The 14589-nt window shown below is 47.7% G+C and overlaps 1 protein-coding gene across 1 annotated transcript in view; it reads right to left on the bottom strand.

Moving 5' to 3' along the window:
* The window catches only part of COL13A1 (collagen type XIII alpha 1 chain), a 59829-nt gene extending 48770 nt beyond the window's left edge, over positions 1–11059 (bottom strand). Inside the window, exons 1-6 of the mRNA XM_075758920.1 lie at positions 11028–11059; positions 8449–8484; positions 7763–7789; positions 5971–6021; positions 2149–2184; positions 565–591 (exon numbers count right to left, since the gene is read on the bottom strand). Of these exons, the coding sequence (XP_075615035.1) occupies positions 565–591; positions 2149–2184; positions 5971–6021; positions 7763–7789; positions 8449–8469 (162 nt within the window). The 5' untranslated portion in view covers positions 8470–8484; positions 11028–11059. The remainder of the gene's footprint in view (positions 1–564; positions 592–2148; positions 2185–5970; positions 6022–7762; positions 7790–8448; positions 8485–11027) is intronic.
* Positions 11060–14589: the final 3530 nt, after the last annotated feature.

Raw genomic sequence — 14589 nt, 5'->3', positions numbered from 1 at the left:
CATAGGGAAATAGCTATATTTGTGCCTAGGTCTCTGAAGGATGGGAGGAACTTAGATCTCTCTCTACTACAAAGCTGATTATAAGGAGGCTCTAAGTACAGCATGGAGGTCTTTAGGGTCCTTTCCTCTTCTGCTACAACTCTTTGCAGCATAGCAGCGAAGAGAAAGAAGCTATAGGGTTGACTTCAAATGCGGTTGTTGGCAAAGGCAGAGGGCTGGTGCCTAGGGGCTTGCTCTGCCTGTCTGATTCGGGGCGGGAGTGCCTGCTGAGGCTTTCTGTGCAGCAGCCAGGCTGTTGCACTTGTGAAGTGCTATTTTATAGATTTGCCTAGAAAGGAAGCAGCCACACTCTGCCTTCCCTAATCTCCTGACTCCTGCATCTCCCCCAAGGCATCTGCGGTATCCTTCTGCCTGCCAACCTTCTAATTTTCTTTTAATCCATGCATGTGCATGACATTGCAAAATAATCCTTTTAAAAACTTACTCTATAACACACAGGCTGGCAAGACAGTGGGACCTAGCAGGAGGCAGGGCAGAAAGCCTTGAGAGAAGCTGTTTGCTTACCGGTTTGCCGTCCAAGCCAATAGGGCCCTGAAATTAAAAAAGAAAAAAAAAAAAAAGAAAAAAGGAAAAAAAAGAAAAAAGGAAAAAAAGAAAAAAAGAAAAGGGAGAAATGGTGAGAAATGCTTTCACTGGGGTGTCTGTCCACCTGCCCCAACAAACACTATGTGTCACAAAATTGCACAGACTGAGGAAAGGACGCAGAGGTGAGGTGACTTTCTCTGCCCTCCTGCCAAGATCTGGCAGGTCCCTGGCTCACTGGGTACCAGTCCAGCTTCCCAATTGCTTCTGCAGAGACCTGCTCACTGTCAGCCCATTTCAGCAGCAATGCTGGACACAAGAAGGGAAGGGAAGGGAGGAGGGATTCGCGGGCAACTTGCAAAAAACCCTCAGCATTTCAAATTTTGCAGCATCCTATAAAACTAGTGGAAAATCAGCAGTTTTCTCAAGACTTTGATTTAAAAAGGCACCCACCTTTGGGGGAAGAGGAATTTTTGCAAATGATAGAATAATAAAAGCGTCCCAGGGAAGAGGTGACATACATCTCGGCAGCATTTTGAAGGTACTATTTGATGAGAAACAGGCTCCGCAGAGCACTGTCCCACCCGGCACTTTCTCATGAGCTGGGCTGATTTGTTTTCTTCTCCTCCAAAAGCCAAAGACCACAAAGGCCTGGAGAGATCTGCTTCTCCTCAGCCCAGGGGCAGCTCACAGCCCCCCTTTTCACAAAGGGCAGAGCCACAGAGCCCGGTCAGACGGCTCAGAGGCTGCCAATTCCTTCTGCTTTCCAGGCGTGAGAGTCTCCCCCGCAGACCTGCTCTGGCACATCGCGTGTCCTGGAGCAGCAGCTGAGCTGCCTGGCGGGAGCAGGGATGCAGGGGGTGTTTGTTTTTGCCTTAGGCTTCCTAGTTGTCCAGGATAAATGCATAAGAATAAATAGCAACCATTTGAGTTCTCCAGCAGCCTCAATGCTTCAGAGAGCATTGCCAGCAACTGTAGGACTGAAATGAAATTTGCTTTGTCCTCTCCTGGACTTGTTTTCTGTTCCCTTGTCCATCTGTAACAGTGTTGGAGAAGAATCCCCCACACACACCCCGCAATGCTTTTTTGTCCTTTCCCTTTGGCATGACCAGGGTGTTCAGCCTAGCACGGTCCCCAGCTGACCTGCACCACACAGGGCCCCATTTGGATCACAGGCACTTACAGCTATTGCAATATCACCTGAAGACTCAATTAAGGTTGGAATTTCACCTACTTAGGCATTATTTTCTTTGTTTGGGGGTATTCTTAGGATAGTTTTCTTTTACTGGACAGATCTGGCTTCAACTATGTTATTTTAACACTTGGGGGTTTTTTCTAAATTAATTTCCTTTTGGAGTTGTGTGGTTTGGTTTTGTTTTTTTCCCTAAGTATCATTTAAAAGGAAAAAAAAAAGAAAGAAAAATAAATGAATAAAAAATTACTTTTTCCAGTGATATCAGATCAGGTCCTTGGTTTCAGACAGAAATGATGAGATACAGCGAGCACTAATGACACTTCCTAGTAATATTGCACACCCGTACCTCATAAACTAGCAGTTACACTTACCGGGAATCCAGGAAAACCTCTTGTTCCAGGCTGTCCCTAGGAAGGATGAAACAGAGAGCAGTTTAGAGAAACTGAAGTGGATTTTAACTGACCCTAAGTCTTTTCTACAGAGCCTTTCCTCCAGTCTCTGCCCATTTATCCTGCAACTCTCTGAAGCGCTACCCAACACCCAATTCCCCTCCAACGGGAAAGTGTCTTGGGAAGGATGGGAAATCTCTCATCCCCGCTCCAATTTGTACAGGGCCAAGAAAATGCTGGAGCAGGTCCAGTTTGGACTGCAAGCAGTTTCCTTGAAGTTTCTACATTAATTAAATGGGTGTCCCTAGCCCATATGCTAGGCTTTTGGAATATATTCCAGAGGCTGAGCTCATTTTATGGCAATTCTTGCTGCCATAAACCGGAGGCGTTTAAAGCAGGGTGCTGCTCTGTGCAAGACAAACCTCACAGGTCACTGGTGTCTAAATACAGCCATCCCTCTTCTCTTCCTCCTCCCCCCCAACCTCATGTCCCAGTGCATTTATTTTCCTCACAAATAATTCTGGAGAAGAGATGATTTTGAATTTTTTTTTTTCCTTTTCTGTTTATTTTTACTCTGAGAGCTAAGAGAAAAAGGAGAGTTAGGTAGTGTGATGAGAGGAACATGAGCACCAAGTCCTTTCCCCCGCCTCTTTCTGGCTAGCCAGCATTGGCTACCAGTTTGGGATCAGGTACAGCAAACACTGCCTTGGGATGTGTTTGGCAGCTTCTTCATCACCCACTTAAAAACACTGAAAAAAAGAAAATGTTCTGGCTGTTTATTTTTCATCGTTCTTCAGTTTCTGGGACCTGTGACATCCGAGGTCACAGTTACCCTAGATTTGTGGGTATCCAGTAAAGACACCACTTAAGAATTTTTTTAATCTCAATTTCCCAAAAAAAGTATGAGCAAAGTCAGGAAGCAATATGGACCAGGCTTCAGCAGATCTGGAAGCACACCCATGTAGACAGGAACAGCAGGATGAGGTAAATCCTGTACCACGCTCATCAAGTGACCGCTGTGGCATCTTGCCTTCCCTAAAAGCCGTGCTACAATGCCAAAAAGCCCAGGTTTCCTATGTGTTTTCATGATTTGTTTTGGGGAAGAAAATGCTTTCTTAGGCAATTTGAGATAACATGACTGGACTGTTTGAGTCCCACAAGGGTTTCCTAGGAAAGAGCTGCGTATAAACAAGGGTTCGCTTCTGAAAAGAAATGCACATGGGTGCAACTCTGCCTTAACCAGAGAGATCCCACGTGGCGCCGAGGAAAGGGAAAGGGAAGAAAGGGACGGGTCTGCTGGGCTGCAAGGCTGAGGTTTTCCACAGTGAAGTAATGACAGTCCCTGGGGAGAGAGCTCAGAGCCACATTGGCAGGGAAAACCTTCACCTTCAGGTTATGTCTCCCCCAGCCTCGCTCTATCTGCAGAGAGACTCAGTGAAGGTTTGCCCCTTCAGAGGATGGGGCCAAATAACCTTTTTGCAGAGTTTGAGGGACACCCCTACCACAAAATGCCTTGTGTTGCGCTGAACACTTGTGTTTTTATACACAATGCTAGCAGGACCTAATCCCATTTGCACTGTTTTTTCAGTTCTGCAAAGTTGAACTTGGTCAGCTTTACTTTGCAAGATACATAGAAAACCACCTGGTCCTGTTGGCCAGTGACCAGGAGGGAAGATAGGTTATAAATTAAAGGATCTGTCCACTGCTGGTTTCTGAAAAGGCAAGAATCAAGAAGAGCCTAGCCACAATTCATTAATTTTGGTTCCCTGCTGGACACCTCCCCAGACAAGAAGTGCTAAAAAAAGAATTAGGGAGAAAACCTGGAAATGGTGCAATTTGGCTTCCTCTGTAGACTACAAACTGCGGCCTCTTTCTCCTTGGAGTACGGCAGAGTGATTTGCACGGTATCAGGCCAAAACAACAGTTCAACAGCGAGCGATTCCAAGAGACTGTTTTTGTTGGGTGGCTGTTTTTCCTTGTCTTCTTTTTAAAATGTTGATCATATGAAGTATGTAATCCTGGGAGCTGCCAAATCATGGAGACCGTCTGTTTCTGCCACTATCGGTGCACTGTCCCTCTCTGGACAGAAGTTAAGCAGCTCTGAGCTTAAGTGAAAACTTTAACCTCCAAACAAAAATCTGGAAACTATTTGTCATCCCACGTCTTTCCGAGTGGCCCCTTGGCCGGGGTTTCCGTGTTTGTCTTCAGTGCTCAGCCATCCTTTTGACCTATCACCAGCTCCCCGGGAAACTGGATCATCTTCACAGTAAACTTTGGGGGTGGAAGTGCGGAGTTGTGCCAGTCCTGGCACCTCGGGGCTTTGACAGGGGTAGGCAAAAGCCCATTTTAAATATCATTTGCCATCTAAGTTTTCTGCTGCTTTGGAGATGCAACACGTTCTGCACTTTCCCAAACAGCAGCAAATGCAATGAGGCAGAGCAGCGGCACCAAAGCAGACATTAAAAATTGTCCTACAGACCAGGCATGTGTCCTTCAAGAAAACAGTGGTGCCTGTTTCTGTTTGCAAGACCTACAGTGACAGAGACTGATGGCTTTTCTCTCCAGTTACTATAGCCACACTGTCCAGGGGGCTAAGAGCTTCAGCTTGTGAGAAACAACAAAAAATTTACCCTCCAAAGTCTGCTCCTTGTGGAGCAGGGTGGTCTCACTCAGAGTTTGGCATGGAGAGACCTGCCAGCCCTTCCTCCTCACCCAGCCATGTGGCCAGGGACCATCTGCTGGGTGTAAAACACTTGAGGAGACCTGTTTGTATCCTGAACTTCGGTCCTGCCACTTCTCAAACTCCAGCGTGCTGGGCAGGTGGGCCTGGGAACCAGCAAAGCTGTTTCTTATTAGAAACACTTATCATGGGGCTTTTGGAAAGTTAATTGGAAAGCCAGATGTAGCCAAGTGTTCGCACTGCCCAGGTCTCTCTCACTTGACCTCTGCTGTGAAACAAAAGTTGCCAGCGGCCCATCCTCTCTGCAGGTCAAGGACGGTGCTCTTCACAGGTTAATCAAAATCGGAAGTACCCCCTGGGAGGGATAGAATTGAGTCTCTGGGTCTTTTTTCATGGAAATCTCTGGTGGAGATTGTGCAGGGGTGGAGTGAGGAGGACTGGCTACATCCACACAAAAGCAGAGGCTTGATGGCTGAACCGCAGTGCAAGAAATATCCAGCATTTAGGGCACGTAAGTGCTCTAACCCTTAACTATCCTTGCAGAAAGTTTTGTCTGGCTGACTCTTTGCACCTTGCAGGGACACTTTTGCTGGACTTTCCTTGGCTCCCCAGTCCGCTAAGGGACTTTCCAGATAGTGGTAACTGTGCTGTCAAAGATTTTCCAAGATTTTGGGTACTTGACAAGGCCATCTGAACAACTCTGAACTGCCCATCTTTGCAAGTTCCCCAGTCACCAGCTTAGCTCTGATCCTCCTACAAAATCAGGAGGTTTATCCTCTGCTAATGGAACCAAAGGCTGAGATCAGCCAGGCAAAGGGCTTATTTTCTGCAAAAGTAGTAGCAGCCCTGTTGCAAGAAAGAAATATGCTTCTTCCTTTCAAATACAGGAATATGGTTTCCTTGCAAGGGAAGGCTTCCTCATTTGTTCTGGGGTATGAGCTGTAATTTCATTATATATAGTATATAATAGTGGTATAAAACCAAGCCTGGCTCAGCATGGGAACCACATTATACAGGGTTTTTGCTCTCTCCAGCTGATGCTGTATCTTGCTGCCCCTCCTAAGTCTTTCCTGTAACTTGGCCACATCCTGCATCAGTCAAAAATAGAGAGAAAAGCCACTTACGGGTGGACCACGGGGTCCGATGATAGACATGCCCGCTTCTCCCGGAGCGCCCTGCAGGAGACAAGGGAGAGGAAACAGGGTGAGAAAGGGAGGAGAGGAAAATACAAAGACAATTATATTGCCATCAAGACCAGTGTTAAATGAAGGTGCTCAAGGTGTGAGACTTTCAGGGCTTATGGGGCAGCTGCCATTCTGGCATCCCCCAGCTCTTGCCCTGCACTTTGGGAGAAAAGATGTCATCTGGAGTTACTTGGATGTGCCAGAAAATGGAAACTGCACAGCAAGGAAAACTATAAACACATAAAATACTTTCTGGCAAAACAGAGGTTCTGTCCCATTACAAATGCAAAAGAAAACCCTCACTGTTTCCTTCCTGTGAGTCCAGGAGGACTGTGTCCTGCAGAAGAAAGAAAAGAAGGGATGTACTGGGCTCCAGGGAAATGGGAGCTGCGGGCAGCTCACTGGCTGCCTCCAGAAATGCCATGCTTATGTGCTTCTCAAACTCTGTTGGGATGTGCATGAAAACAGCAAAGTCCTTGCTGGAAAAGAAAACAGCTGCCTCTCCAGCTCCCAGCCACCCACGACGTGCGATGGGCAGGACATGTCCCTGTCTTTGGAAAACACAGTATATTCCTGAGAGGCAGCTCCAGAAGTGCCCAGGGCTGGGCAGCCTTGGGATGGAGCATCCCATAAACCAAACAGCCTGCAAGTGAGCAGAGCACTCTGCAAAACAAAGCTGGGGCCTGCCAAGGACCTAGGACTCTCACGGAGGGCTTTGGGGAAGCATGGGCAATTAAGAGTGATTTTTCCCTTGTTTGTTTCTATCTATCTGCTGTCCCTTCATGTTGAAAGCTTTGGCCAGAGAGAAATGCAAGGACACACAGAGAAAAAGCAGGGTGGCTTCAGGCGGTGAAATCTTGGTCTGTTAGATAATGTTGGTTGGCTCCAATGAGCAAGCAGTAGCTTGAAAGCAAGGAAGGAGAATCTCTTGTCCTACCTTGCCTTCCCTTGCTGTGTTTTAATCTCTGTCTCCTATGAATAGGAGCAAATGGGCCTGGTATGGCAGTACCCTGCATGGATGATCCCCCTATCAGGTGAATATTCATCACTCCTAGTTTCTACATGTTGTTATTCAGTTACTCGCACCCCCCAAACACCTCCATTCCGCTGTTCTCACGGGTGGGAGGTACTCACAGCTCTGGGGAAAATACGCTAACGCTGAAATGTCAAACACTTCAAGACACGGGAGCCAGCAGTAGGATGCTTTGCAAACTACCGCTTCTTTGGAGGTACAAAATACCAATTCGCAAACAGTTTGCGAGATGGTATCCCACAGACTTAAACCATACCATCAGTTTTCCTTAGGAGAAAGAGGTTCCACTGTGTCAGAAATAGGAGCGTGCCGTGCCATTTTCCTACTTGCTACGGCTTGCACCAGGGATCAGGCTAACCTGGGAGGTGGAGGGGAGGTGCAGGGGGATTAGGGCAAGCGAGGCTGCCAGCAGGGAAGAAACTCAACAGTTAAAACCCAGGAAGCCTCAAGGGGAGCCCTGCATGTGCCCACTGGCTCTTATGCTGTTAGTAAATTGTCATAAACAAGAAACACAGCATCTTTGGAGGCTGAGTGGCCTGGAAGGAATTTGGGAGATAAACTCGCACTGCTGGGGAAGAGGGGGCAGCCCAGGGGGGTGAAAGCCCAAAGCTGGCTGCAGCAGCCTGATTATGACTGAAGGGTTTGGGCTGGCCCTAGAGGACAGCCGGGGACGTTATGGGCTGTGAGGAGCCAACTCACCTTCTCTCCAGGTTGCCCTTTTAGTCCCTGGGTCAGTGGCACCCGTCGCAGCCACATGCAAGAGGGTGCAAGGGGCGGGGAGGGGGGTGGGAGGAAGAGAGAGAGGAGAGAGAGAGAGAGATAAACACAGGCATCAGTGGCAAGGGCACACGCTCCCACTCCAAAACCCTGGCTACTGGGCTGGGATGAGTAGGGTGGTCTCAGCTCCTGCCCCAGCCCTCTTCCCCATCCTCACCCTGGGATGCCCGAGCAAAGAGCAGCTCCAAAATACAGTGCTCAGGCAGGGGATGTGGCCCCTCGTTCAGGGCAGGGTTATTTGGAAAGGGCAGCTGCCGGTGGCAGGCGGGGGTGCATGTTAGCAAGCCCACGGTTAGCAAGCCCAGCCGGTGCACAAGGTGGCAGCAGGAGGCACCCAGCCGGGGGGGAGGGGACGCTGAACCAGATGAGGGTCTGAGCAATGCAGCAGAGGGGATGGAAACATCCCCACACACACACCCTGGCACATATGCAGTTTGTAGACCTGGCCACCCTGCTGCATCCAGGAGATAGTCTCAGGTGTGGGGCTCAGGGAGAATGGCTTTTCTCAGGCTGACACCCACCAAGGGTCATCCTGAAAGCCCCCCCAAAATCTTGAGGGTTGAAAGAGGATGGGGAGGACAAGGCACATGCAAGAGGTTTCGACTTACCGGCCTCCCAGGGATCCCCATCGCACCTTTGTCTCCCTGGCAATTAAGGCAAAATCAGAGGCAGTTGGAAACTGGCCAAAAGCAAGGTTATAAAACAGCACAAATGAGCTATGCCACAGATGCAGCTTCGTGCTGCAGTGCAAGTGTTCAGGGATTTTGAGAGAGAGAGACAACAAGTTGCAGAGAGAGAGGAAAGTGTGTTTGCATGTGCCCAAACCTGTCTTTAAGAACACACGTAAACCACCAAGTTCACTTATGCATATGACAAACCAGCACACCTCACAACAGAAATGACATATGGCAATTTAAGGCAGCAAAAGAAGGGCAAGAGTTTTCAGCCTAATAAAGTGTAATCCCAATTCCAACACTTCATAAAATCCAGGTCCTGGGAACTGGCTTACTGCAGTAGCCAACTGTCACATTTTTCTCTTTCTTTACCGAAGTCATCTGGGTGTTAGCTATTTATTTATAGAGTTATCACTTTAAAACAGGATTCTCTTAGACTTGAAAATACGGTCCTGTCCAGAAGCAAGAGAAAAATGTGGGAAAACAAGCTGACACAGGAAAAAGCACGTCTGGAAGAAGACATATGAGCAGCTGTGTTCAGTGTCCTCTACCCCTTTGAGATACTTCCCAGTGCATTGTCAGGGTGTGAACGATCCTAACAGCAGTTTGGGGAATGACTTTGGGTCAGGCGAAGCTGAACAGAGCCTTGTAAACACATGAACATAAGACCAGTGGCGATTTTCTACAGCCACTCACTTACAATGCAGTTTTCTGTGTCTTACAGTTAAAATTAACTATGCAATTTAAAAAAAAAACAACCAAAAAAAACCCCAAAAAAATACCCCTCTGCATTTCTGGTCACCAAAACTGAAGGCTGTGCAGATTTGGAAGATAGTGGCTAATTGCTGAAAGATTCTTGATGATTATGGCTTCAGTGGTCATGTAACTTTTACTCTCTGTTTTGCAAAAATGACATGATAATAATCTCTCTGTTCTGTTTCCAGCAATGTTTGGGGTTTCCATATGTAAACCAGAATGTCCCTGCCCGTGGCTGCCTGCATCTGTAGACACAAACCTGGTTTTCTGGTTTCTGCAGCTGGAGACACCAGCCCCATCAGTGCCACCTCTTTGTGCCTTCCTCCATGTTCAGTCCCAACATGTGTGAATGTAGTCAGAAATCTCTGGAAGGGGAATGCACCTAACTCTCAGGTGTACGCAGAGGCTGCTTTGGCTGTGCATCCCAAACTCGGGCATTATTGCCTAGCATCAAACCGCTACGCTTCCCTCTGCAGAGGTATGGGGGCATTCCTTTCCATGCAGCACATGTTTTGACAAATTGAAAAGCAATATATGCTTTGCAAAAGCATCCCTTGCAGATGGATGAAATGCTAAACAGCTGCTTGATTTTAAATTTTGTAGATGATCTATTATGGGAAACTGCTTTCTTCTAGGGTTTTAGGCAGGCTCTCAGTCCCGCTAATATTTGCCTATCTCTGTGTGCCGGCAGTGAGCAAAACTCCCAGTGTCAGCATCTTGCCCTGGGATTACTTTGTGGCTGCTGGAGAACATAACGCTGAGTTTCCCTGTGCTTTTAGTCCCTTAAATGCTGCTTTCCTCCAGAGCTGAGCTCAGGCTGATCTCCCTCATGGTTTGAGGTAAAAGCTGATTTTGTTTCGCCTGGCTCTGCTGTGGCTGGTGCCCGAGCAGGAAGAGCCTGAGGTCGGGGCTGAGCTGTGTCAGGTCTCCAGCGAGTACCTGGTGTTGGAGTGGTACATGACGGCACCGTGTCTGGTATGCGACTGCGCAGCATTACAGCCCTCCAAGCAATAATAGCGAAGGAGGAGCTCCCGGTAGGACAGCAAATAAATGCCAGATGTTTATAAGGAAAGGTTGTCTGTGACAGAGAGCCAGGAAAGAGCACTCACGGGTGGATGATACCATGTATGTTGGTTACGAAGTCATGCAAAGCTGCCTGCAGCTCCCACATCAGAGCTGGAGGAGCATGAAAGCAACAAGCAGCCTCTGTTCTGAGTTGGGGGGAGAGCCAGCAGCACAGTTTGCATTCCGTTCGTTAGGAAACTGCCTGATATGGCTGTTGCAGTCTCCAGGTGAGCGGCAGCCTGGGGAGCAGGGAGCCATCGCCAGGAAAGCATGCAGCTGTCACCTCGAAACTCATGACTATTTATCTCAGATGCAGATACTGTTATTACGGACTTTTGCATTTGTCCCAGAGTGACTTAGGCCTTTTAAATCCTGCTGCAATTAGCAAGCCCCATTGGCAAGAATACTGCACACTGCACCTCAAGCTGACAAAGGCATCTTCAAAAGTAGTGTATTTCCCACATGCAAGAGGGTTCATAGGGATTACATTACCCTTAAGTTTGGTCCTACAAAGCTCCTGCGGTCCCTACTCTGTTACGAGCCATGTCCTGTTTGCAATATGCTATTCCACGTCAGGTCTGCTATGCAAGATCGCTACCTTCTCCTGGCTTACAAACCCCGGAAGCTTACTGATGAAAGTACTGCCAGACAGAGAGCACGAGGGAATAAAAGCAAAAGAATGAAGTATTTACCGGGAGCCCTGGTCTTCCTGTAAGGCCCTGAAACAAAATACACAGAAATGGCAAAAGTTAGCTTCAAACTCTGAAGGGAGGGCTTGATAAAGAGATGAAATCACATGTAAGAGTTTAGGAAACAGAATGGTTAAAAAACTCTCCACAGCTCCTTGACTATCAGCTCTGATTGCTTCGGTTTCCTAATCTCCTGTTTGTGAAGTTTTTGCTCCTTTCGGTACAGCTGTACCCACAGCTCTCCACACAGGCTCCAAAGGTATCTGCAAGTCCACGGAGAACAAGCTAATTACAAGGCTCTGACTTTCTTCCTTAGCTTCCATCTGCTAAATATTATTTTTTTCATGTATGGAATTGCTGCAGATGCCACAGAAATGTTGCATGTTCAGAAATAGGAGAGAAAAGTCCGTGAGAGGATCTTTTCCTTCGGATGTGGTCCAGACGGTGAAAGAGTCCGGGAACCTCAGGACTATTGCACGATTTCATCATTTCCTTCCTTCCTTTGCCCCTTTTAGTCCCAATCTCACCAAACTTCTTACAGGACTGCGGAGTGGCCTTGTCTTCACCAAAGCCTTGATTGTTCAAGAATAACAGTGGGAGCATCTGTTGGGCAAGAGGAGAGCATGAAGGCCCCCTTTTGCTGCTGGGGTGTTGCTCATCCACTTCCCTGGCTTTTCTCCTGGTCGTCCTAGACTACAAGCAGAAAGGACTCAGCGCGTTTCTAATGAGTATTTCTGCCCATCCCCACACTCAAGCTGACACCAGCACCAGGGGCTAATCCCTGGTGCCCGGCACATTGTGTTTTGCAAGCTGGGAAAGAAACCCAGGAGAGAGATGTGGGGTCATCAGTGCTTTGGGGTTGCTATCCAGAACGATGCGTATGGATAGCCAGGCAGGAACTCAGGTCTGTTGCTCATAAACTTGAGTTTCCATCCGGTTTTAATCACGAGAAATATGGGGGGGGGGGGGGTTTAATATTTCCTATGGTGACATGGAAGACTCTGCTTGACTCCGCAGCGGTGAACTTTTGCTCACAGTGACTGAGCCAGTCTTGCTCGCCAGCCGATCAGAAACCTCAGAGGTCCTGAATGAGACAAGGGTGCCGTTAGCCCAAGATAAATTCCACCTTGGCTAACGACGCTTGGTCTGCCCGACTTCCTCTTGTTATTTCCATTGGCTGTAGCAATCCTCGTGGCCTGTACCGAAAGTCTGCATGCGGAGACAGGTTCAGGGGTCGCAATAAGCTGGGATACAGTAGCATATATTGTCAGCACTTCTCTGGTGGTCCCATGTGTTTCTGCCAGACTTCAATCTTTCATTACAATATTAAGTTTCTAACCTTTATTGCTGCAGCGAAAGCCTGGAGTGTGCGTCTTCCTCACTCTGCAAAGGCGCAGACTGCTCTCTAGGAGATGTCTGTGTTAATCTACTGATTTCTCTCCAGTTTCTCACGGCGATAATAGAAGTGCCAACACCACTACCGATTTTGTGCCCCGTCCCTTTAACACCGATATGTGCCTGCCCGGGTGGAGTGGCAGGGACAGCTCTGGACAGATTCCACTTGCAGCCCCCTCCAGAGCAGTGCTTTCCTCCCAATAATCCAAAGCTAACCTGAAATACATCCACTTCAGCGGCCAGTCCTCAAAGCCCCTGGGATAAGCTATCACCGAAGGTTTGCGTGGATCAGGGCTTCCAGCTGTAAAACGCTTTCAGACCTTTTGGCCTGGAAGGTGCAACTTTTTGGAAGACTGTTGTCATTAAATCAGGCTGTGCTCATATATCTGTGGGAGTTCAGTCTATAGCATTTCGACTTGATGAAAGGGGAAAATAGGTTGTGCAGCAACTACTTCTCCTCAGAACGTCATCTGCAAACTGTTTAAGACATTTTTGCATGAACAGACAAAAGATGACTACCGTATGTTTAACTTCTCATGTTCCCTCACAGAAACACAGTATAGTTACCCTATTGTACATGAATATAAACCATTTCCTCTGGAAGGACCGTGCTAGAGACAATATAGCGTTTCTTTATAATCCTGAGAGATGTCGATACATGGCCTCAGTCCTTGCATTGCTGCTTCTGGTTCAGCATGGGTCTCTTAATAGCTGTAAGAAAACTTCAGCAATAACCTAGCTCTTTTCCTGAAGCCTAAATTGTCTGCGCTGAGGTTTTGCATTAGCTAACATTTGAAAAGGAAGCTGTCAACACAATTTTTACTCTGAAATTGATAGTTGTGCAGCTATACTTGAAGGCCCAACAGTTCTGGAAGCCCGAGTGAGTAGCAGGGACCAAGTCCCTACAGCTCAGCTCCTGCCACGTGTTTGCAATCTATCTTTCCTTTTTTTCCCCATGAACATGTCTTGTTCAGCGTGTGGCATCCAACGCACATGAAGCACACATAGCCAATTCCCCTGGGGTACGTGGGGCCAGCTGGTAACACACAGATATCTGTGCCCCTTGCGTCTGCCATGTCCCCATCCCTGTGTTCCCTCCGTCTCACCCTCAGAAGCTATGATGCAGCCAAGGGCAATCCCACCCCAATACGTGTCCTAAACACCCGCAGTACTTGCTGTTTGGGAGATCCCAGGGTGCCGGGAGTGCAAAGGCGGCTACCGCACCAGACACCACAGACAGGAGACTTTGCTAGTTCATGCCCCACAAACTCTGCGTCAACAGCTTCTAAAACCACAGAGGTTTGGTACTTACAGGTGGACCTGAAAGAGAAAAGAAAAATAAACAATAATTAATTTCTTTAATGCAATAAATTCTAACAAGAAGAGCTAGATAAACACATTGTACCATCTTTTGGGGCTGATCCTGATCCCATTTGCTGATGCACTTTCACCAACTCCCTGCTCATTAATTAAGGTATCCTCAAAATTAGCAGCACTGCTTACAGTGACCATGAGTGCAAGGCAGCTTCTGAAAGGCTTCCCTGTGTTGGGAAGGCCATGTAAGTCAGGCTCTCAACACCATTACACTCATTTTTGGTCCTTTGGCACACAGGGGACCCTTCTCTGAGTGTGACACCACTGACCATGGGGGAGTCATTACTTCTGCAACTCCCCCTCGCATCCTGCCAGTCCCTTGGGGTTGAGAAATTTGCAACCGGGGAAGCAAGAGCCCCTTTGCTGCTAAAATGCCTACAGCATCGACAATCTTGCAAAAGTGTGGAAAGGTTAATGAGAAAACTACAGCTATTAAACACATGAGGTACCTTTTCTCTTTAGTACAAGCTAATTCTCCCCTTCGTTTCTGCCTCTGTTCCCTTAGAAGCCAATCTGCCCTCTTGGAAGAAATTCCCTCAAACCCTTCGGGTTTCTTTTATTTTGGAAAGCCTTTTGGAAGCTGCTGGTGTGCAGCACTGCATCTTCCTTGTACAGAATCATTGTACAGTACCATTGTACAGTCTATATCAGGGCTTAAACAGCACGTTTCTTTCATCAGTTCACAGAAAATTCCTCAAAATCCTGACAGATATTGTGTGTGTGGAAATAAACCCCTGGACTCACTATTTTGTGGTTTCCTCTCTGTGGGAGAAGCAAGACACACCATACAACTGTC

Source organism: Balearica regulorum, chromosome 7 (genome assembly GCF_011004875.1).
Source record: "Balearica regulorum gibbericeps isolate bBalReg1 chromosome 7, bBalReg1.pri, whole genome shotgun sequence".
In the NCBI taxonomy this organism is placed as follows: domain Eukaryota; kingdom Metazoa; phylum Chordata; class Aves; order Gruiformes; family Gruidae; genus Balearica; species Balearica regulorum.
Note: the sequence above shows the minus strand (reverse complement) of the source record. Positions and strands in the feature narration are given on the sequence as shown.